Source organism: Kogia breviceps, chromosome 12 (genome assembly GCF_026419965.1).
Source record: "Kogia breviceps isolate mKogBre1 chromosome 12, mKogBre1 haplotype 1, whole genome shotgun sequence".
NCBI lineage: Eukaryota > Metazoa > Chordata > Mammalia > Artiodactyla > Physeteridae > Kogia > Kogia breviceps.
Window position 1 is genome coordinate 23,544,312 of NC_081321.1, and position 23,966 is coordinate 23,568,277.

At 44.7% G+C, this 23,966-nt stretch overlaps 1 protein-coding gene across 8 annotated transcripts in view; it reads right to left on the bottom strand.

Moving 5' to 3' along the window:
• TMTC1 (transmembrane O-mannosyltransferase targeting cadherins 1) overlaps positions 1-22,325 on the bottom strand; it is a 256,132-nt gene extending 233,807 nt beyond the window's left edge. For 7 of the 8 annotated variants that reach the window (XM_067008959.1, XM_067008961.1, XM_067008963.1 and 4 more), the window contains exons 1-2: positions 21,811-22,325; positions 2,297-2,474 (exon numbers count right to left, since the gene is read on the bottom strand). In XM_067008959.1, the coding sequence (XP_066865060.1) occupies positions 2,297-2,474; positions 21,811-22,112 (480 nt within the window). In that variant the 5' untranslated portion in view covers positions 22,113-22,325. The remainder of the gene's footprint in view (positions 1-2,296; positions 2,475-21,810) is intronic. The other variant, XM_059080106.2, reaches the window with a different exon arrangement.
• Between the last annotated feature and the right edge of the window lie 1,641 nt (positions 22,326-23,966).

Genomic DNA, 23,966 nt, shown 5'->3' on the forward strand with positions numbered 1-23,966 from the left:
CTCAACCACTGCACCACCAGGGAAGCCCCAGGCTCTTCTTTAAACGATAGACATTTTACACCCTTTCCCCTTAAACTCATGTTTCCATTTTATTTCCCCCTCAGCATTTTTTCTTAATGTGTTATAGTTACATTTTAAAATATTCTATTTATTATCTCGCTGTAGTAAAAATACATATGCAATTAAATTTATTTTTAAAATTTCCTGTGATCAAAACACTTAAGTGCTGAATTTTCAATTTTGTATTATTAGTCCAATTAGTATTATTTTCAATTATTAAATACATCATAAGTTAGAAAAAATGATAAATAATTATTAAATATAAAAAATACACCTCTTAATAATACAGTTGCAGCAGCTTTCTTTCTAATAAATTCAGTTATCTATGACTGAATATTATTTTTTGTTAGAATAAGAAAGCATGTGGCATCAGTTCTATCCGTAGCTTTTGTATTTAAACACTGCTCACATAAATGAGGACAGAAGTAGCCATGTTATACAGTGACTTAATTCTTTGAACACCCAAGTTATCTGAAAAATCGGAGTGATCTATCATCTTGCATAATGTTTAATGATCTACCAGCTGACAATTCTATCAGGTTCTCCTTTAATCTGGCTGAAAGCAAATAAATGAAGTGTACCCATCATTAGAGTTACCTGTTACTAGTTTGTTTGCTTTCACAGTTTCTCAGAAGTACAGCAAAAAGGCTTGACCGAGACTTTGCAAAGGACTATTACAATTACTTATACTCAATAGTCTTCCACTTACAGGTACCTTGTTCAGTCCAAAATACCCAGAAAGGGCTGGGAAAACTACCATTAAGAAAGTAATTTTTGTTTTGTTTTGTTTTGCGGTACGCGGGCCTCTCATTGTTGTGGCCTCTCCCGTTGCGGAGCACAGGCTCCGGACGCGCAGGCGCAGCGGCCATGGCTCACGGGCCCAGCCGCTCCGCGGCATGTGGGATCTTCTCGGACCGGGGCACGAACCCGTGTCCCCTGCATCGGCAGGTGGACTCTCAACCACTGCGCCACCAGGGAACCCCCAAGAAAGTAATTTTTTATAAAAATAATTTTCTTATTTATCACTCACTCTCACTTGTATCAAAATCTTGAGCTTACAGATTTAGAATTTTGTTTGTGGCAAACGTCCATCATATGGCCTAACAATTCCTCATTATTAAACCAATTGGCCAAATCAGACTTCTTGTGTCAGATCAAATGAACATATTATGCATCCCCATGACAACCAGAATCTCACAGGCCACCACAGCCTATTTCTAATGCCATGCTGCATTCCTCACAGAAATATGTGAAGACAGAAAAAGACAGGAAGCCCTACTTTGGGTTTATGACGCCTTAATTAAAGGAGACTTAACTGACACCAATATATCAAATTATTTCATTGTAAGGTGCCTGTTTGTACCCCTGGGGCATAGTAAATGTATGCAAGACATTCCTTATTTTTCTTTAAATAAGAAAAAGGCAATTGAAAGGGGAACAGGGAGAGGAGAATCAATTTGACACCTTTCCCCCAGGTGTGCACTCAGAGCCAGATATGAACTGTAGGAAAGTGTCCAGATGCAATCTGAGCCTCTGGAAACAATTCTTTTAAAACTGTGGTACCCACATACCCCTTGGAAAGTCTTCATCCACCCCTAGCAACACACATGAAATAAACCAACTGTGATTACTGAGATGTGAAACAAGGTAGCTGGATGACACCATCCTGGTGCATGATTAAGTCCACATTTTAAATAAGAGCACAGATCTAAACTATATTTTCTAAATAAATTTCTCATTATCCACCAAATAACTACAATTCATACTAAATAACTTGGAAAACTTTTGGTAAGTCTCCTAAATGTGTCTAACTTGAAGAATGTTAGCTCAACTTTTTACAGTCTCCCGCCTAGCACTTACAGCTCTGCATCATGAATATTATAAACATAAAGCAGAGTGAGAAAAGGTTAAAAAATTGTAGAGCACAAACAATGACTCAGCAAAAGTATCTCCAAATGTCCCTTGCTGTTTAAAACACATTAGGACTTAAATTTTCTGCAAATAAGGAACTGTGGTCATTTATTACCACCTGTAATAATAACAGTGGTTATTTAGAAAAGCAGTGAAATCCTGAAGGTGCAGTAAAGGCCATTTGAACATTCAGAAAGAAAAGGTGTCAAGGAGAATGATTCATTTATAAAGATAAACATTTTAGTAGAGCTTTAAATTCACATGGTTTCGACAGGGGAAAAGGATCACTTTTTTGCTTCATTATTTGAGTTCCAATGACACTCACCGCCTCTGTGTGAACGGGATGCACAGCAAAAAGCAATGCCGTAATGAAAGCAAGTCCACGATTCTTGAAGACAGTTTTGTCACAGGTGTACATCAGCACAAGGGTCACTAGGCAGTGTAAAATGACATTTACTGCATGAAAGTAGAATGGGTTCATGCCAGTCAAGAAGATGTTTAGCCTGCAAAAACAAACAAAAACTGAATTAGCTACAAACAGAACATAAGCACAAGCAAAGGGAATCCATCATTTTAAAAGATAAGTTATTCAATTGATTATTTTTAAATGATTCCCAATATCAGGTGATTCTGTACATTTGAGTATAATTTTTTTCCTATCTAAAAATTTTGCTATCTGCAGAAGTCACTGCAAATGCAATACAATATTACTTCAGAAAGCTGTGGCCTCACTGAGAAGGCAGGCAGACAGGCATGCAACCCCTTTTTCCCTCACTCCCTGGCTGATGCAAACGCCCCCCAGTATCATGGCCACCTCTTCCTAAGCAGCTGAGAGTTAGAGGCAAGTCCACAGTGCTGTGGGTCAGAGCCATGGCCACCACGGATGAGAAAGAGACCAGGAAACTGCGGCCGCGGTCAAGGTTGAGACAAACCAGGCATGACTGTGTTCTCTCACCCACGGTGCCACCAGGAACCAAACTTTCAGACTATGCACAAGGAATCGTCGCTAATTACCACGTCACAAGGCATCTTCAGGGCACCTATCCACAATTACCAGCTGTAGCAGAAATTATAAGGGTGAGAAAGAACATAGCATTTCAGAATTTGTATTAAATGTTTTCAAACATAAATTCCTATAGATCTCAGAATCTAAATTCTAGATTACGACAAAGAAACTAAAAAGAGAACCACAAAGAGAAGGGAAATTAATTGTTCAACATCTTAAAAAACACTTTCCTAAGACAGAAATGCACAACAGAGAGACTCTGAAGGTAGCCTTTAATTTAAAAGCAGGACAGAATGTCCCCAACTGAGTCTGCAGGGTTATAGAAAAGATACAATTGTATAGGGAATGGTTGTCTTGGGAGAGCGCACACACCCTAAGTGGTACTACCTACAGTTGTCTAGACTCCAGCCCAGTTTCCTAAAACAGTAATACCACATCTTTATTCTCACGCTCTTGATCTGCTTCTCCTACACAAACACCACCTGTTTGCCCAAAACAATTAAGAAACTACAAGTCAACTTTAGGGCTTCCCTGGTGGCGCAGTGGTTGAGAGTCTGCCTGCCGATGCGGGGGACGCGGGTTCGTGCTCCGGTCCGGGAAGATCCCACGTGCCGCGGAGCGGCTGGGCCTGTGAGCCATGGCCGCTGAGCCTGCGCGTCCGGAGCCTGTGCTCCGCAACGGGAGAGGCCACAGCAGTGAGAGGCCCCCATACCACAAAAGAAAAAAAAAAAAAAAGGAAAAGAAAAAAGAAATGGAGGATGAGATTGACAGTGGCTTATGTTTATTCCAGCATTAAGAGGACATGAAGGGCTTCCCTGGTGGCGCAGTGGTCAAGAGTCTGCCTGCCGATACAGGGGACGTGGGTTCGTGCCCCGGTCCGGGAAGATCCCACATGCCGCAGAGCGGCTGGGCCCGTGAGCCATGACGCTGAGCCTGTGCGTCCGGAGCCTGTGCTCCGCAACAAGAGAGGCCACGACAGTGAGAGGCCTGCGTACCGCAAAAAAAAGGTAAGTTTAGGGGCTTCCCTGGTGATGGAGTGGTTGAGAATCCTCCTGCCGATGCAGGGGACGCGTGTTCGTGGTCCGGTCCGGGAGGATCCCACGTGCCGCGAAGCGGCTGGGCCCGTGAGCCATGGCCGCTGAGCCTGAGCGTCCGGAGCCTGTGCCCCGCAACGGGAGGGGCCACAACAGTGAGAAGCCCGCATACCGAAAAAAAATAAAAATAACAAAATAAAAGTCAACTTTAGCGATGGCATATGCATATTCTAAACACTTGATTTGATTCATACACAGCTTTAACCTACAGAACTTGAAACATCTCAAGCTTTATTTGGACATATGAATCTAAATGTCATAGTCACTTAATCAACTCAATTTTCATTCTCACTGAAGTAATCACGGTCCTAACTACGCCTGGAAAAATGAATTGCTGTGAGGGATCCAACTCCAGGGCTCCGATGCAAGATTCCAGACAGCTGTGTTGACAGACCCATGAGTCTGTGCACACCTCAAGATCCTTAAGATAGGAGCCCGGTGTGAAATACCTCATTCAGAAGGAAAGAGGAAAGGGCAGTGAACTAGGGGACTGGCAGGTCCAGCTAAAGAAGGGAGAACAGCGTCCCTCCCATTCCGGTACAAGAGGACGCCCACAGGCCGATAGAGCTGCCGGAAATCAGAAAGCTCAGGATGGCGGAGCTGTGAGAAGGACAAGACCAAGTCCCTATCCTCGGGGAATGGGGGGTGCAGTTCCCTGACAGCCCATCCCCCTGAGGTTGATGTTACACTGTTTCTCACTTCATCAGGCTGAGTTTTCCAGACCAGCTAAGCCATGCATTTAAAATTCATTCACACCCGTCTCAATGAGAGAAAACAGGCAATCTCTTATATGTGGTAGGTGGGTGCCCAAACTGAAAGGTCTCTAGGTTGTCAACGTGTATCAAATGCTTTAAAAACTACACAACTTTTGGCCAAAAATTCCACTTCTAGGAATGTTCTGTAAGGAAATAACCAGAAAAGTATTCAAAAATATATATACATATATATGTGATATTGTGATACAGTAAGAAATATATATTTCGATCTTCATCCCAACTCCTGGTCAGAGACCCTAAAACCTTTGTAATTTCCGAAGTGATAAACGTGCTAGGAACATCTTTTGTTTTAATATTTGGTCTCTGCCCCCAAGTTCCTGGCACTGGGCTCGTAAATTCCTTGCAATTTCCTAAGTGATAAGAGCACGGGGAGCACCTTTTGTTCTCACCCTTGGTCTTTGGCCCTGGCTCCTGACACAGAGCTCCTAAAGCCCTTGGATTCCCTGGGAGATCGTAGTGTCTTTTGTTCTACTGAGGTGACGTTTACTGGGCTCCTGGATGGCTTCAGGATGGGGGCTGGTCACGAGAAAGATCACGTGCGATTATAAGCTTGGACCTTTCAGCCCCACCCTCATCCTCAGGGAGGGCATAGGTGAGGGAGGCTGAGTTAATAATCCATCATGCCTACGTGATGAAGCTTCCATGAAATTCCCTGAACTATGGGGTTCGGAGAGCTTCCAGGCTGGTGAACACGTCAACATGTCCAGAGAGTGATGCAGCTCAACTCCACAGGGACAGAGAAGCTTCTGCACTCAGGACCCTCCAGACCTTAGTTTGTGCATCACTTCACCGGGCCGTTTATCGGTACACTTTATCATACCCTTCTTTATGTAATAAACTGGTAAACGTAAGTGTTTCTCTGAGTTCTGTGAGCCATTACTGCAAATTATCACAGCTTGTAGCCAGGTCAGAAATAAATGGGGGTAACCTGGGGACCCAGTACTTGCGACTGGTGTCTGAAGTGGGGCAGTCTTGTAGAACCAAGCCCTTCCCCGGGCGGATCTGATGCTAACTCCAGGTAGGGAGTGTCAGGACTGAATCGAATTCTAGGACACCCAGCAGGTGTCGGAGAATTGCTTGGTGTGGGAGCAAACTCCCACAAGAAGTCTTGGGAGTGTGACTAGAGCAAGAGATGGGAATGTCCCTGTCAGTCTCAAAGATGCACCTCTCTGTTAATTACAAAAAAAACGGCAATATAGAGAAGGAAAGACACCTAATAAACCAAAACCCTTATGGATTTGACTATTCCCGCACATATTATACTTTAGACCGTAACTCTGGATTACAAATAATAGCACTGTTTCTAAAAAGAAAACAAAAGACCTATTATTTTTCTAATTTATTTGTTATTCAACCATTTGGAAAGTAAAAAGCATCACTGAAGACTACGACGGACCGTATTACTATATTACCACACTTTTATGAGGTACTTAACATACATTCCTTTCCCCTTCCAAAATGATACAAAATAGTAGGCAAGAGTCACCTTTGTGTCCATATGTATCATATCTGAAAATGTGCAGATGTCATCCATATAGATTATTTCTGGAAATTGGTTAGGACAGAGTGCTTGGTGTTTTAAGTGAATTCAAGTAGATGCCAAAACCTTTTTTTTTGATTGCTGAATGGGGAACCACTGCAGTGATGAGGTAGCAGTGCGAAAGCCTCTCACATGGTACCTGACACTAGTGAATCTAAGATTTGAGAAATCACCAAAAATCTAGAATTAGGAGAGTTTTCTAAATGTCTAAAAGATGGAGAAAGAACTCTCCAAATTATAGACAAGTGGGCTTAAGATGAAATGATGACAAAATTTTAGAACTTATTCCATTTGTGAGCACTGGAAAAAGAATCTCTGATTCTGGGAGCCAACAGGGGTTCACAAAAAGGGAGTTAACTGACTAATCTCACATATTAATAGGAGAGGGGATGTGATAGATGCATCACATCTTTACTTTAACAAAGACATTTATTAGAATCTCTCAGGATCTCCTTGCATACAAGATAGAATAAGACAGGTTTAAGCACACACACAGAGTGGTGAATAATAAATCAATGTCTCCTCGGATGGAGACCTCTAGGGTACATCACAGGGTTCTGATAATATCTCTGGGCTGTCCAATATTTTTACCAAAATCTTAAATGAACCTATAGTGTAGGCTAACCAAGCCCGCAGAAGGCCTGTATCTGGGAAGGAGAGTTAGTTACTGTACTGGGAGACTGAGCTTCACAAAGAATTTAAACACTTGAAATTGAATTGTTATTTAGTTCTAACAGGATTCGACAGAATATGGGTAACAGTAAAGACCCACATTTGGACATAAAAGAGAACAAGATATTCGCAATCCAGATTAAAACTCTACACATGGTATGTCCAAGGGCTGTTAGTCTATCCTAAGCACAGAGTTACTGTGTCCTGGTTAACGAAACAGACCAAACCACCAACAGACAGTCAGGGAACCGCCCAAGTCAATATTTTTCATTTCAATTCACTCCAACAGATATTTATGGAGCAACTGCTAGATGCCAGGTATAACGTGGAGCCCAGAGATACAAAGAGAAGACACAGCATTGGCTACTGAAGAGTTAACAGCATAGTAGGAGAAAGAGAGGAGAAACAGAGAAAGATGATTAAAAGTGAGAGAATTCTAGCAGTAGGAGAACCTACCAGGTACAGAGATAAGGAAGAGGGAGGTGTTCTCCGTGCAAGTGGGAAAGGGAACGTGGGTGGTATCCAATGTGGGGCAGCAGCCCTTCTGGGTGCTACTTCAATGCCAGCGCACCTTCACAGGACAGCTCCAGGATGCTGGGGGAAGGGTCTCTAAGTGATGTCTCAGGGAGACAGATTTGAGGAAATGGGGGACACTCAGCCTGGAGAAAGATGGCAGACAGAAAGGATACCAAGTTCTCCAGGGGAAAGGCTCTCTGGCATATTCATGGCTACATCCCCAGCGTCTAGCACAGTGCCTGGTGCATGCTGGTTACACAATAAAACAGGTGATTTCATATAAAAACTTCCAGCTTCTCTTCAGCTATTAGAAGACCTGGCAACTGTGGGCCTCCATGGCTGCGTGGACATACCTGGGTGCCCATTTAGGTGGCTCAAGTACTCACAGTTTGCCACGGGGCCTGCCAACTAACGACTGAGAGGCAGACTTCAGCTCAAAGAAAGATGAAAGATCTAAAACTAGAATCGGTTTTGGGATAACCAGAAATGTCTACACAGAGGTGCAATAACAGCCTACCTTAAACACCATTTAGAGAGGACAGTCTCTCAGGTTCCACGTCACCCTGAACGTACTTCCATTATAGAATTTAATCCGTTTTTTAAAACTCTTTTACTACACTCCTCAAACGTTATGAGCATTTTCATACATTTTTAGAAATTAATTTTTTGTCACTGTATCCATCTCACTTAGCACACAGTAGATTCTAAGTGAAGGTTTACTGAACGAACAAATAAACTTACATGAAGTTGGAAGTTGGAAAAGATCATCTTTCTCTTTCTATTCAAAGAATCTCTAACTTTACTTGATCTAGCCTTCCTTTCTCATGTAAAGGTAGGCCAAGCAATAGGAAGTAAAACAATGTTTTTTTTCTAAAATAATCTTAAAAGTCATGCCTACTAGCTGAAAGCCTTCCAGATTTTGGCAAACAGAACGTAAAGAGTCCCTTCTCTGTCTGAAATGCTCAGCCTCTTCGTAAGAGTGCCCGGAAAGGGGGGGCCACGCTGAGCTCACAGCAATCGGAAGGCACCTGTTCCCAGGAAAGGTCACAGGGTCACCGAGTCTGGCATCAAGCAGACACAGGAGGAGGGGTAGGAGCGGAGAAGAAAGTCATTGGTTGCCCCTCACCCAGCAACGCCCACCCCACAGCCTAGAGCTCTAGATAAAGCCCATTACTCTCTTTTGGTTTTCTTCTTTGAAAAATACCTCTGGTTTAGGGAAAAAATAAAAACAGCCTGTATCTCTGCAAGAGACTTCTACTAGGGAATACACTAGGGTCCCTCCTCAAAGGGACACCCAACTCTATTTCAGTCGAACAGCCGTACGTCAATGAACTGGCAGGGGGTCTGGAAACTGCGTGAGAGGTCGTGACGCTCCATCGCCGGGACTCGCGTCTAGTTCTGGGCCCTGAACCTGGAATTTTCTGGTTTTCCTCTAAGGAGAATCCCTTAGGCCCTTAATCATTTTGGTTGCTCTTCTTTTGCATTCCCTCCAGTCAAGGAATAAATCAGCAAATCATCAGCACTTCACGTATGTAAAGAACCAAAGGATGTGGTTCCAAGGCACCAGTGGAAACTAAAGTGCAGCGAGCGGGGAGATACGGTGCCCCGAGGCCAAAGCAAAACGCATCCTCACCTGGCTCTGAGGAAACTGCAAGGAGGGACCAGGCAAAGGGGAGCCGGTAAGGAGGAGGCCGTTTACAGTCTCTGTTGTCCCACAAGTACTCAGAGTAGCGACTGCGTCAAACAAAGGGTGAGGAAACAGGGCAGGAAGATCAGTGACCACAGAAGGAAGCAAGTCCCAGAAGAAAAATCTTCCAGAAGTGAGTCAGTCAACGATAAAAATTAACAGCTCAACACCAAATATAATATAGTTAGTTATACTTATAACTGAGCTGTCAATTTTTAGCAAATGTTTTTTTTTCTTTCAAAGGTATATATGTTTGGTGGAGCTCCTGGATGCAGTGCAATGCGATTCCAACACTGACTACCTGACAAAGTCCTGCACAGGACTCCCCTCACTTCAGACACCAGCTACAAGTTCAACGGTCCCCAGGCCACCTGCACTTCGGAGCAACTAGCCACAAATTTGGGAGTTTCCACAACTCCCTCAGAATCAACAATTTGCAAGAGCAACTCACAGAATTCAGGAAAGCATGATACTTATGATTACAGTTTTATTATCAAAACTATGAGCCAAAACTAGTCAAAAGAAAAGATGCGTGGGGCCAGGTCCGAAAGGGTCCTAAACACGAACTTCCGTGTCTTCGGGACACATCAGCCCCTCGGAACACTGACGTACGATTACCGACCAGGGAAGCGCAACCGAGCTGCAGTGTGGGTTTAATCGGGGTTTCGTGGGGGAAGCTAATTCATTCCATTAGTGGCCATCCAGCACCCCTTCGCCTTCCCAGGGGTTGGAAGGTACTGTAACTGCAGAACCAACACAGACTGGCACCATCCTGTTTTTAACCAAAAACGGAGCCGTTTTTCAGAGACCACAGAACGAGACCGCAAGTCATGTAGCTGAGGCGTGCGCAGAGGAGAACATTTTGACCTCAGATTACACCCGGAAGCAAAGTTTCTCTGCCCGCACACCACAGCCCCTGCCCCCAACGTGGAACTCAGGACAGGGACAAGGCCGGAACGTGGAGGCCGGAAGCCTTTCAGAAGCGAGGCGTCCGTTGTCCAGGTAGACCTGGTGTGAAGCCCCCTCACCACACCTTAGCACAAACGGCCAAGTTCCAAAGCCCCCCAGGCACACCCGCCCGCCAACACTTCTGCACACCAACCCTCCTCCCCTAACTCAGGCAAGCTTGACCGAACCCCGGAGCGCGGCGACGGATTTGAACCCTGCCTCCTGTCTCCTTGCTGGTCAACCGCCCAATAAAGTCCTTCTGCCAAAAGCTGCTGCTATAGCACTGTTATCAGCAAGCCTGGCTTGGTAACAAAAATCACCTGGCTCCGAACCAAGTCCCAACTCTTTAATCATATGACCGGTGCTACCAGCAGGGCCAGCCCTGTTCTGAAACTACCTGGAGGCCCACCATGAGCCCCTTCCTCCTCATCATAAACTCAGGTGGGGTCTCAGGGACCCCCATGAAGAACAGAGCCACTCCTATCACTTGGGGAACTTGAATGGTTTAGAAGCTCCCTCCCAGGAACCCGGGAAAAGACCAAATTCTCTCTTGTACAGCACTTGGGGAGAGGAAGTCACCATCACCATGATTCCCTTGAGAAAGTATTTTCAGGTCCTTATACTCCATTTAATGCAATATTTCCAGATATTTCATGTCTATGTCATTGATTGGAAGAAATATGACCTTCCTTTACCGACAGCAGGACACTGGCATGGAGGAACTCTGGTGCTCTAAGAGCAGGGTGTAGAGAGAACCCCACGTAATTCTGGGGTTTGCCTCAGAAGGTACAGCTGTTGTGTCCAGCCTTAAAGTTTACAGCAAGCCCCCCCGCCCCCGCCAACCATTACACTTCAATACACCACACAAGAAGAGCATGATCCGAAGTGCTGAAGATCTCATTCTCCAGTGTGGGTCACAGTCTCAGCCAGTTACAACAGAGCCACGCTGCCCCTTTCAGGATCAAAGCTGCCCCTTAACCTCCCAGTAAGCAGGACCCACTGGAACTCTCTGTGTGTGTCCAGCAAATTCCTTGTCTGCTTCCACTTTTCTCTTTGATAGAGGAAGAGAAAAGATACATAAGGCAAGAAATAAGTCCAGCAGACTTTTCCCTCTACATTATAAGGGTGTACCCCTACCTAAATATTTACCTGAAGAAGTCAGGCATTCACAAACATGATTGATTCATTAATTCTTTAAACAGTAATGTATTGGGCCCCTACGCTGCATACCAGGCACTGTTCCAGGTGCTTAAGATACACCTCACGGAGCTCACACAGTAGTGAGAAGAGATAAAAGGCAACAATAAATATATGATGCCAGATAACAATGAGGGCTACCAAGGCAAAGACGTTAAGAGAGTAGGAGAGTAAGGATGAAACATGGAGGAGCAGCTGCTATTTTTAGATCGGGTGGCCAGGGCAGGCCGCTGTGATGAGCAGAGACTGAGGGTGGTGAGACAGGAAGCAATACACAGATCTGGGGGAAGAGCATTCCAGGAAGAAGCGAGTGCAAAGGCCCTTGGTAGCAGCAGGTTTGGCCTGTACCAGGAATACACACTCTAGAATGCTGACACAGATAGAATGAGGCAGAGACGGACAGAGCAGAGGTCAGAGAGGTGGCGGAGGTCAGATCGAACAGAAACCATCTCATCATTTGGAAAAGGAACACTGCCATTACTGAGACCTGATCAAGCATTCCTCATCCTCCCTTTTAAGTGGGGTGATTATATAGTCAAAGTTAGGAAAAACATGAATGTAGCTCCAAAGGATGATAGAAAGGGCATTCTTAATTAAAAAAAAAAAAAAAAAGACTGCTTCAGAAAATGTTTGCCAAGCCTTCTTGATTTGAGGAATTCATCTATAAGAACCCTCATGTTGGGCTTCCCTGGTGGCGCAGTGGTCGAGAGTCCGCCTGTCGATGCAGGGGACACGGGTTCGTGCCCCGGTCCGGGAAGATCCCACATGCCGCGGAGAGGCTGGGCCCGTGAGCCACGGCCGCTGAGCCTGCGCGTCCGGAGCCTGTGCTCCGCAGTGGGAGAGGCCATGACAGTGAGAGGCCCGCGTACCGCAAAAAAAAAAAGGTAAGTTTAGGGGCTTCCCTGGCGGCGCAGTGGTTGAGAGTCCGCCTGCCGATGCAGGGGACACGGGTTCGTGCCCCGGTCCGGGAAGATCCCACATGCCGTGGAGCGGCTGGGCCCGTGAGCCGTGGCCACTGCGCCTGCGCGTCTGGAGCCTGTGCTCCGCAGCGGGAGAGGCCACAACAGTGAGAGGCCTGCGTACCGCAAATACAAACAAACAAACAAAAAATCCTCATGATACAGAAATATATTCCTCTCATTTTCCATCCCTCCTACACCACCAGACAGACTGTAGTCTAAAGGCTATCTTACGTCTAAAGCATATCCTAACAGGCAAGGATGCTAACCTCCTCCTCTTGGGGTTTCTAAGATAATCTTAGTTTGGCATGAAATTTTCAGAGGACTCTTTTTTTCATTTTTCTCTATAAAATCTTTATTGCCTCCCACATTTTTCCTTAACTACATCCATCACTGAACATCCTAGACAATCCAGTCAAACATCCTGAACAGTCCTCACTTGTCTCCTATCACAGACTTAGAAAACAAAATTAAGTCTTGTAGCAATAGACGATCTCAAAATGAATTCCCATAGAGGTCAAATCAAAAGGAACAGAACCAAAAGGAACATGCCATCATTTCTTTTAGGTTTGGGGCACAGCGGTTAGAGCTGATTTTCATGGTTGGCATATCATTTGTGACTAAAAGATGCAAACGGATGCAAAAAAAGGTCTCAAGATCCAAACATTAAAATGTTGCAGATCCTTACAGCTGCACATATTAAGATATTCTATTTTTTAACTCTGGCATTTTAAACCAGCCACTTTCAGTCATCTGGTTTATATCACCATCAGAGCCTTCAATAAAATAAAACTTTATAGCGAACTAATAGAATACTATGATTCAACAGCCTAAACATGGAAAGAGAACTGAGGTCATTTAATTTGCCTTCGCTTCCCCATCTTTAACATGGAAAAACCACTGGTCCTTTCTTGTTGAAGGAAGCTTCTCCTTGCTTCTTGATATGGAATGACACGTCTCACAATCCAGCAGGAGCTTCTCCTCAAGAGAAAGGGGGGTAGAGAGGAAATGAAATTTAAAAAGCTAAGCACCTTTTATATCAATCAGGACCATTTTTCAAGGTGGGCGTTACGGGCATTACGGGGTTTGGTTCTGTGTCAATTCAGGGTCTACAAAGTGACTTACTGTGCTTCTCCTGATTCCACAGTTAAAAACACGTCATGGCCAGTGAAGGATAAAGAAGAAAAATAAAAAAGGTTACTGCTGCAGATGAAGTTTTCACAGATGTTTTGATTCTGCTCTACAACAGTCCAAAAATATTCCTGTGTGCCCTTGGAAATGAGATTATGAAAAGACTGACTAGAAGATTTGACTAGAGACAGAAATTCATTAGAGTTCTAAATTCACTTCAAGCAACACAAAGAAATGATTATTTGTATCAGTTAAAGTTTGACCAGAGAAGCGGATCAGGAATGATACAGCAGAAGGAATTTGCTGCAGAGATTTGACCTTTCACATTCACGGGAACTCCTTACATAGCCTATGCAAGGCTGCTGCTACTGTGTCTATAACAAGTGGAATGCCAGCAGGGCAGGCATTCCAGAAGGAGGGATGGACCTGAAGTAGGGGAAAGGAAGGAAGGACTGGAACCCACAAAGATGAACTAGAATACACTTCTGTGTCTTGCAGCCTCCTAGGCTCCAACTTTAACTACGGGAGTGGCTTGCAAACAGGCCAGCAGTCTCCGCAAAGCTGCACACATACCTGCGCCATGATTCCAAGTAGCTAAAGGAGATCTGGGGGAATTCCGGAGGCGCCGCAGAATTAGCTGCTGTTGCATGTCAGAGCAGGTGACTCAGCAAGCCTTGGGCAACCAGCATGAGCTGCGACACACCAAAACCTACACACACCTTCTGAGTGGGTACATGGCTGAAACAGAGCAGGACCCTATGTGGCCTTCCCAGGACAGACCCCACCCCACCCCACCCCACCCCGACCCCATGGCCTCCACCTGCCTTTTGTCTGGAGAAAAACTTTAGTAAAAGAAAAAAATTATTCAGAGAAGTGAGAAAATGCAGAAGCCAAGGAAAGCAGTCAAACAAGACTAAATAGTTTAGTCAGTAAGCAAAGTCAAGGACTTTTAGTTCCTCCTCAAGGGCTATAGATAATATCCTGAGCCATACCTTTTGAGCTGTTTTGTAAATACTGAAACCCCCATCAGGTGGAAGAAGTTAACTACATGATGACCAGACTGCAGCCATCGCATAAACGGCCACAATTCCAAGAACTGGCCTCAAAGAACTGGGCACAAACCAACCCTGGAACTGACCCTGTGTTTCAAGCAATCAAGATGATGCTGATCAGACCACCACCGCATGACCAAGTTCAAGATGACTGTCAGAGCTGATTGTTTTTGTTCCTGCACACAGCCCCCTCCCTCCGCCTATACATCCCTGAAACACCCCTTTAAAAGCTCTTGTCTGCTGATTGTCAGTGGGGAGTTGGCCTTTGGACATGGGTCCATCTTCTCCCCCAGTTGTCGCCTCCGAAATAAGCAAACTTTCTTTGCCACCAGCCTTTCCTCTCAAGTATTGGCTTTCCAGCGGACCGCACTTTCGGGAACACGGCCACTTTGAGACAGGCTGGGACCTGAGACCCTCTGCTGCAGTGCTGCAATGCTTGCACCTGGACACACCTCTCCTTGAGCAACAAAATACAGAGAAACTATATGGGACTAAAAATAACTGCTTGCATGCCCAGCTGGGGGCAAATTCTGGACAAAACCCAACTGCCACTTTTGAAGGGCCCTGAGCAAAAAGCAGGATGCTGTGCATATGCCCCCTGCACCCAACACCACCTAATGGGTGGGCAAACTCCCTAAGTCACCCCTCTGGCCTGACCCCTGGACACACTCCTACCCTCACCCCATGTAAGGAGCAAGCTGGCCCCCCTCAGGAAGCGAAAACAGGCAAGGGAAGCTGTGGCTCGTTGGCACTGCCCCCCGCTGCAGCAGGGGCCCCAATAAAGCCTTGCCTGAAATTTGTCTGGCCTCAGTTCAATTTCTATCGATTAAGGAGGCCAAGAATCCTGGTCGGTAACCACTTCACTTTCACTTTCCAAACCTCAAAGAAACTTCTCCTGTCCAGCTCTTGCCCCGTTCAACACAGGAAAGGAATTTCTAAGTCGCAGTTCCAGTTAGCTAAACTGATACGATACAAAGTCACTGCGCTTTCCTAAGCTGCCTTCATTTTCCATTGTGCCCTGCCCTCCAAACTGGTAAAAGGAGACCTTCCAATAATCCATTTCCTCACTTCAACTTCTGCCCATTTCTTATGTGAGAAAAACTGTGAATAGCCTCTTTCTACACAAGTAAGTACCTTTATAATAACAAGCATTACAGGGACTTCCCTGGTGGTCCAGTGGTTAAGACTCCACTGCAGGGGGCAAAGGTTTGATCCCTGGTCAGGGAACTAAGATCCCCAGTGCGGATCTTTGGTGCGGCCAAAAAATTAAAAAGAAGAAAAAAAAGGCATTATACATCTTTATAAATAAATAAATAAATTTTTAATTGTTTATTCTTAAAGGAATTTCTAGCCGTTAGTATGTGTGACATTCATTCACTAAATCAAAGATAATACTTTTAATTAAAAAATCAGTTTGAGTTTTGTACAGGGAAAAACCCTGTTAAGAAGCTCAAAAGACTACCTATAGAGTGGAAGGAAATATTTACCAACCACATATCTGACAAAGGATTTATATCTAGTATGTACAAAGAAACCGCAAAACTGGACATTTAAAAAGATCCATTTAGAAAATCGACAAAAGATATGAAGAGAAGGTTTAACAAAGAGGACATACAGAAGGCAAATAGACACATGAAAAAATACTTAACACCATCAGCCATTAGGGAAATGCTAATCAAAGCCACAACTTCACACCTACCAGAATCACTACAGTAAAAAACAGTGACAATACCAAATTTGGTGAGGAAGCAGAGAAACATAGCACTGCTGATAGGATGGATGGAAAACAGTTTGTCAGTTTCTTAAAAAACTAAACATGCAACTGCCCTATGACCCAGCAATTGTACTCCTGAACATTTATCCCAGAGAAACAACGACTTATGTTCACATAAAAACCTGTAAATGAATGTTTATAGTGGCACTATTTGTAATAGCTAAAACCTGGAAACAACCCAGATTTCCTTTAACAGGTGAATAACTAAACACACTGTGATAGATCCATTCAGTGGAATATTACTGAGCAACAAAAAGGAATAAACTATTGATACATGCAACAACCTGAATAAACTCCAGAGAATTATTCCGAGTGCAAAAAAAAATCTCAAAGTCTACACCCTGTATGGTTCTAAATAGAACATTCTTGAAATGACAAAATTACATGGAGATGGAGTACATATTAGTAGTTGTTACCAATTAGGTTTCTATAGCTATGATAGGAAAACATGAAGGCTCTCTGTGATAGAACTGTTCTATATCTTGACTGTGTTGGTAGGCTCCCGTGATAAAACTGCATAGACTAAATATACACTCAACAAAAAGAAAAAGAATATATGTAAAACTGATGAAACCTGAATAAAAACTGTGGATTGTATCAATGTCAACCCCCTGGTTGTGACTGTGTACTATAGTTATGCAAGATGTTACCACCGGGGAAAAGGGATAAAGGATATGAGGGATTTCTATATTATTACTTACAGTTGCATGGGAACGTACAATTATCTCAAAATTCAACGTGTTTTTTAAAAAATGGGTTTGCAAAACCAGATAAAGACACTTCAAGAACAGAAAAGTATAGGCCAATTTCCCTGATGAACACAGATGCAAAAATCCACAACAAAATACTAGCAAACCAAATTCAACAACACATTAAAAAAAATCATACAGCATGAACAAGTGGGTTTTTACCACTGGGATGCCGAGATGGCTCAACGTGATACACTACATTAACAAAGTGAACGATAAAAATCACATGATCATCGTAAATAGATGCAGAAAAAAACACTTGATGAAATTCAGCATACTTTAATGGTAAAAAACTCTCAACAAACTAGGTTTATAGGGAATTTACCTCAACATAATAAAGAACATTTATGAATAGACCACAGCTAACATCATACTCAACAGTTAAAAACTGAAAACTTTCCTGCTAAGATCAGGAACAAGGCATGAATGCCCACGCTTGTCATTTCTATTCAGCATAGAACTGGAAGTCCTAGGTAGAGCAATTAGGCAAGGAAAAGAAATAAAAGACATCTAAATCAGAAAGGAAGAAGTAGAATTATCACTGTTTACAGATGACATAATCGTATATGTAGAAACCCTAGAGATGCCACCAAAAATCTATCAGAACTAACTAATACACAAATTCAGTAAAGTTGCAGAATACAAAAATCAGCATACAAACATCAGCCGTATATCTATACACTAAGAATGAACTATCCAAAATTAAGAAAACAATCTCATTTACTATAGCATCCAAAAGAATAAAATACTTAGGAATAAACTTAACCAAAGAGATGAAAAATGTATACACTTACAACTACAAATCACTGATGAGAGAAATTAAAGACACAAATAAATGGAAAGACATCCGATGTTCATGAATGGGAAGACTTAATATTGTTAAAATGTCTGTATCACCCAAAGCCATCTACAGACTCAATGTAATCTCTATCAAAATCTCAAGGCATTTTTTACAGAAAAAGAAAAAAATCATAAATTTCATACTGACCACAAAAGAACCTGAATAGATCAAGAAGAACAAAGCTAAAGGTACCACACTACCTGACTGCAAAATATATTTTAATGTTACAGTAATTAAAACAGTACAGTACTGGCATAAAAACAGACATATAGACCAATGGAAAAGAAGAGAGAAATTAACCCACATATATATGGTCAAATGATCTTTAACAAGGGTTCCAAGAATACACAATGGGGAAAGTACTGTCTCTTCAATAAATGGTATTGGGAAAACTGTTTATCCACATGCAAAAGAATGAAATTAGACCCTTACGTACACAAAAATCAACCCAAAAATGTATCAAAAATTTAAATGTAAGAGCTGAAACTGTAAAACTCCTAGAAGAAAAACATAGGGGAAAAACTTCATGATGTTAGGTTTGGCAGTGATTTCTTAGATATAACAAAAGTACAAACAATAAAAGCAAAATTAGACAAGTGGGACTACATCAAACCAAAAAGCCTTTGCACAGCAAAGGAAACAAATCAACAGAGTGAAAAGGCAACCTACAGAAGAGGAGAAAATATGTGCAAACCAAATATCTGATATGTTGTTAATATCTACAACACATAAGGAATTTCTACAACTTAAAGCAGAAGAAATTAAATAACCTGATTTTAAAATGGGCAAAGAACTTGAATAGACATTTTTCCAAAGAAGACATACAAATGGCCAATAGGTACTTGGAAAGATGTTTACATCACTAATCATCAAAATCTAATTATGCAAATCATGCACTAATCATGCAAATCAAAACCACAATGAGTTATCACCTCACTCCTGTTAGGTTGGCTTTTATGGGAAAAAAAAAAAAAGGTAAGCATTGGCAAGGGTGTGAAGAATTTGGAACCCTTGTACACTATTAGCTAGAAAGTAAAATGGTGCAGCCACTATGGAAAACAGGATAGAGGTTTCTCAAAAAATTAAAAATACTATTACCATATGATTCAGCAATCCTACTTCTGGGTATATATTCAAAAGAATTGAAATAGGAATCTTGAAGAGATGCACTCCCATGTTCACTGCATTATTCAGAATAACCAAGATATAAAAACAACCTAAGTGTCTATCATCAGATGAATGCATAAAGAAAAGTGATATATACACACGATGTAATATTATTCAGCCTTAAAAAGGAGGAAATCCTGCAATGTGCAACAACATGGAAGAACTCGGAGAGCATTATGCTACGTGAAATAAGCCAGTTGCAGAAGTCCACTTATGTGAGGTACCTAAAGTAGTCAAACTCATAGAAATAGATAGTAAAAGGGTGGTTGCCAAGGGCAGGATGAGAGGAGAGGGGCACCAAGAGTTACTGTTCCACAGGTATAATAGTTTCAATTATACTAGAGGAATAAGTGCTAGAGAGCTGCTGTACAACATTATAGCTGACAATACTGTATTGTGCACTTAAAAATTTAAGATGGTAGATCCCATGTTAGGTGTTCTTACAACAAAATTAATCATTAATTATTTGAATGGTTTTCAATTCTCAAAATTTCTGCTCAAACAAGCTTAAGATACAGTTAAGATAGTTTGAATATATTTCAAAGGCCACTTTGTTTTCACCGATTACCTAAAATAAAAATCATTAAAGTCATGATCTATGTACAGTTCCTAGGCCAATGCTTGGTTCACACTGAATAGTTAATAAATGTGATCTTCTGTCCTTCCTTGCAACAATCTTCAGAGTTGTGTGGGCCTAACATCGTTAACGTCGTCCCTTATACATGCCCAGCCTCACGCTATTGCACTGGAAGATGCAGTTTCACCTCAGGTGACTGTGATGAGAAAGCCTCCACATCTTATTCAAATCAATGCCTGTGAGTACAGAAAGATTAGTTAAATTTCTCTTTCTGAAGAGGCACTATTACTTTCCAGTTAGCGCATTCTAGACTTGTGACTCAATCTTCTCAAAACAAAAAAAAAAAAAAAAAAAAGGTATATCTTACACAGCCAGTAAGACACACTCTACAAAGAGCAATGCATCTTAGCAACCAGGCTGCTTTTTATAACCAGTGAGTATCATAAATGAAGAGTTGCCCCCTGCCCCCTCAATTCTCCTTCTCCTTTGCCCCTGTTCTGCACAATGCCTGCTTTCCTCTTCATCAATGGCCTTGCCTCACTGTCTACTCCTTTCCTCCCCTTCTCTCTCTTCTGTCCCTGCCACCTTCTGCACGAATTTAAAAAACAATTTTTTTTTTTTAGAAAGTCAAGAAGTGAAGGCACTCTTCCCCACCCTCCACCAAGTGAGCACAGGCACTTGACCCTGATCTTTGTATACGGAAAATGCTCAGAGGAGGGACCTAGATGGTCTCCGTGGCTGTTATAAGCCCAGCACACCTCATGCTGTGAGCTACCACACCTTAAACTAACCAACAAACCTCTCTGTAATAAATGAAAAAGCAGGTCAATTTAGAAGTTACACACATATCGTGCCATCTAAGAATGTGCCATTTTAAGAAACGTTTAGGGAAAAAAACGACTGAACAACTTAGTAGCTGAGATTATCTTCCAGCTGAAAAACAAAACCGCTTTCCAAAAGGATAAATGTTTATAAAATACTCTCTTCAGAGTCAAATGTGCTATTTCCTCACCCGCCTTAAAACATTCAACTTTCAGTTGAAGAATTAAGTACAATCGCTCTGGTTTCCTTTTCTAAGTCATCAGCCACCTGTCAAGAGACCTCGGCCTCCCGGCCTGGGCAGGCTTTTCAAGCTGTTTACCCTGTCTCGAATGACCAGTACCACAAAGACGGGTTCATATTACACCCGGTGGAAAATGCTTAAAACGCTGATGTTACTGAACCAATATTATCTCAACAGTTCTGTCCGGCACATTATAAGCTTAAATGCTGAGCCAAATTATAAGGAGCTGAGTCAAGCTCATGACGCGCGAGCCAGCACTTCCCCGGCGTCAGCCTTCCTCCCCTTCCACCTGAAGCTAGCCGTCTTTTAAATTCAAGAAAATACTCCAGCCCGCAAAAACCCTGGCGTTCTCCCGATTCCCTTTGCACCTTATTCACACTTGAAATGCTGAATCATGACTCCGAGACTGTAAAAGAAACACTACTTCAACTGGGACGCCAGGACCTCCAGAGGATCGCACGCTTTTCTGCCTTCCTTTGCTTTGCACCTTTTAAAGTCTAAATCTGGAGCCCTTCCCGAAGATCGGCGAGGCTCCAGGAGCAGCCAAGTCTGCAGGTCGGGAGAGCGCCTCTGCCCGCTGAGCTGGTCCTCCCCAAACCCACGCAAGCCCTGGCAGCTCACGACTCCCAAGGGGCTGACACACTCCCCGTCCGCACAGCTCACCAGCAGCCGCCGAGAAACCCCCAACTTCGAAGCTTCACCGCCACAGCCACCCGCCCGGAGCTCGTCGGGCCCGCGCTGGTCTCACTTGGCCACCGTACCACGGGGGTGAGGTGTGCGGAGGCGGGCGGGCTCCACCAGCCCCCTCCCAGCCCTGGCCCCAGAGACCAGCCCGCCCAGAGCGCAGACTCTCGAGAAACTCAATCCCAAGTCCCAGCCCGCGCCTCCTGAACCGTCCCGGGAGCCCCAAGCAGCCGGGCGGAGGACCACGGAGCAGAGGGGCGTGGGAAGCCTGGAGAGGAGGGAGGCGTGGAGGGGAAGAGGCGGCGAGAAAAGAAACGGCCCCCAAGCCGGTCCCGCAACTTCTCCCAGCCCGGGTTGGGGGTGAGGAGAAACGGCGGCGGCCGCGAGCAAGGGGTGAGGGACTCACTTGAAGGTGAGGACGCAGAGCGGCCGGTAGGACTTGTGGCTGGTGTTCTCGGCCATGCCCTTGCCCCAGAAGTCGTTGGAGAAGATGCCCCAGCGCAGCGGGGCGCCGGGCCGCACGTCGGGGTTGTTGACGATCGCCCACACGTCGTCGTGCACGAACTCGCCCTGCAGGGAGCGGCCGTAGCACAGGCAGCTCGCCCCGGCCAGCAGCGCCGCGGCCCCGGGCGCCGAAAGTCCGCAGCCCCGCCGCCTGGAGGGCGCGCGGTCTCCGCCGCCGCTTCGGGCAGAGCTTGTCACTACCATCGCGCCACCGCCGCTGCCCTGGCCTCTCCCGGGCGTCTGGCATCGTCCCCAGCCGGGGGCCGGGCGGCGCGCGGCGGCTGCCCGGAGGTGGGCTCGGGCATAGTCGGCGGCAGCTGGACCTACCGCTAGCGCCCCGCGCTCCGCCGCCGCCTGCGCCGCCGAGTTGGCCCAGCTGCAAATAAACAGCAGTCCCCCCGCCTCCCCTGGCCATCGCCACCTCCTCCGCCCCACTGCGCATGCCCCGCTCGCAATCGCCTCCACCCCCCAATCCCGGGACCGGCGCCGCTTTTCCCCCACGTGTCCCGCACCCTCCCCCAGCGTCCCGGCTGGTCGCGCGCTCAGCCCTCGGGCGCCGCGGCGCCGGGCGGCGAGAGTCGGCGTGCAGGTGGAGCGGGGTCGCGGCGCGGGGCTAGCCGGAGCGGCGGGGAAGGGGCATCCGGGGTCCTGTCCGCTGTGCCCGAGATGCTCTTCGCCTCCCAACCTGTACCCCAGCAGGGTCCGGGGAGGGCCTCCTGGTGCGCACCTCCAGGCCCCGGGCCAGGACGGGCTTAGCAGGTGCTCAGCCTGAACCCCCCGCCCGCCCTCAGGGAGGGAGCAGTGGCTGCCGCCGCCCGGGACGTCCCCGGCTTTTCAGCACCCCGGACAACAGCAGGGGTGGCCCGCGGGCCACGCTCGCTCGCCCCAATTCGCGCTCGCGTCCCGTCGTCCCCTCCGCGGTCTCCTTCCCGGGTTTTCGGTCCCCACCGCCCAGAGACCAGAGGTTGCAGCCTCCGGGGGTGGAAACCGCAGGGAAATGGAGCTTCTGAAGCATCTTTCTGAAAACCGAGCAAGGGTCTCGCTGGCGGGGGCTTCCTGCCCGCCCTGCCCGGGTTTGTTCTGAGGAGCCATCGTCTGTTTTCCTTTACCGCCCACTGCTCTGCTCGCCCTTATAAAGTCTCAGGTTCGATTTTTGGTTTGGGTTTGGGCTCCGAATTGGCTTCTGAAACATTCCTCCTCGTTTTGTTTTTTACTATGGTTCTTAAAACAATCTGGGAGATGCCAAGCAAATTACTTTTTCTTCCCATCTAAGTGGGTCACTTGGGTCTGATTATTTCCTACGCTGTGAGCGTGTTTGAACTCTTCCTGCTAAGTCAATACGATTTAAAACAAAAACCAAAACCAAACTGCTTAAAGGCCTCTGGCTTTGGCTCCCCGTCTTCCCATTTTTCTGAACGGTTGTTTTCTTTTTTAAAAAATACTAATTACAATATGTAAATAAGCTAAGTATACCGTTGAGGTGAGGATCAGTAGAATTTGTCCAGGTTTGAAAAATCTGTTAACTCTTTGAGGCCCTTGTAAATTTCTATTGCTGTGTGTTATTGAAGTTACCTGGAATCTGATGCATCCAGATAGAGAAACTTAAAATATATACAAAATTCGCCATATTATTATCATCTTTCCAAAATCCTTAAGAGTTTCAATGATCGAAAAAAAGAGTAGGAAAAAAAGGCAGAAATTACTCTTATACCGACTGAATGTTTTTGTGACTCTTTAGGACACCAATTTATTTCTTAAAAAATTTAAGATATATCCGAGCAGTTGAAAACTCAATGAATTAAGACGAATATATTCCAAGTCAGGATGTTTTTATCCATTTCACTTTGTTTTTTAGTGACTTGGAAATTAGTGACTGAGAAATGTATTCATCCTTGCATCAAAACTTTTTAACCCTGGGTAGCTTTCATATCCAGAGCCTACACACACCTGAGTCAGCCATCACCCCACAGAACACACTACAGCCTTTCTTCTTCACCTGCCCATTAACTTAATAAAAATATACAAAAGTATACGTTGTGCTACACTATGCTAAGTACT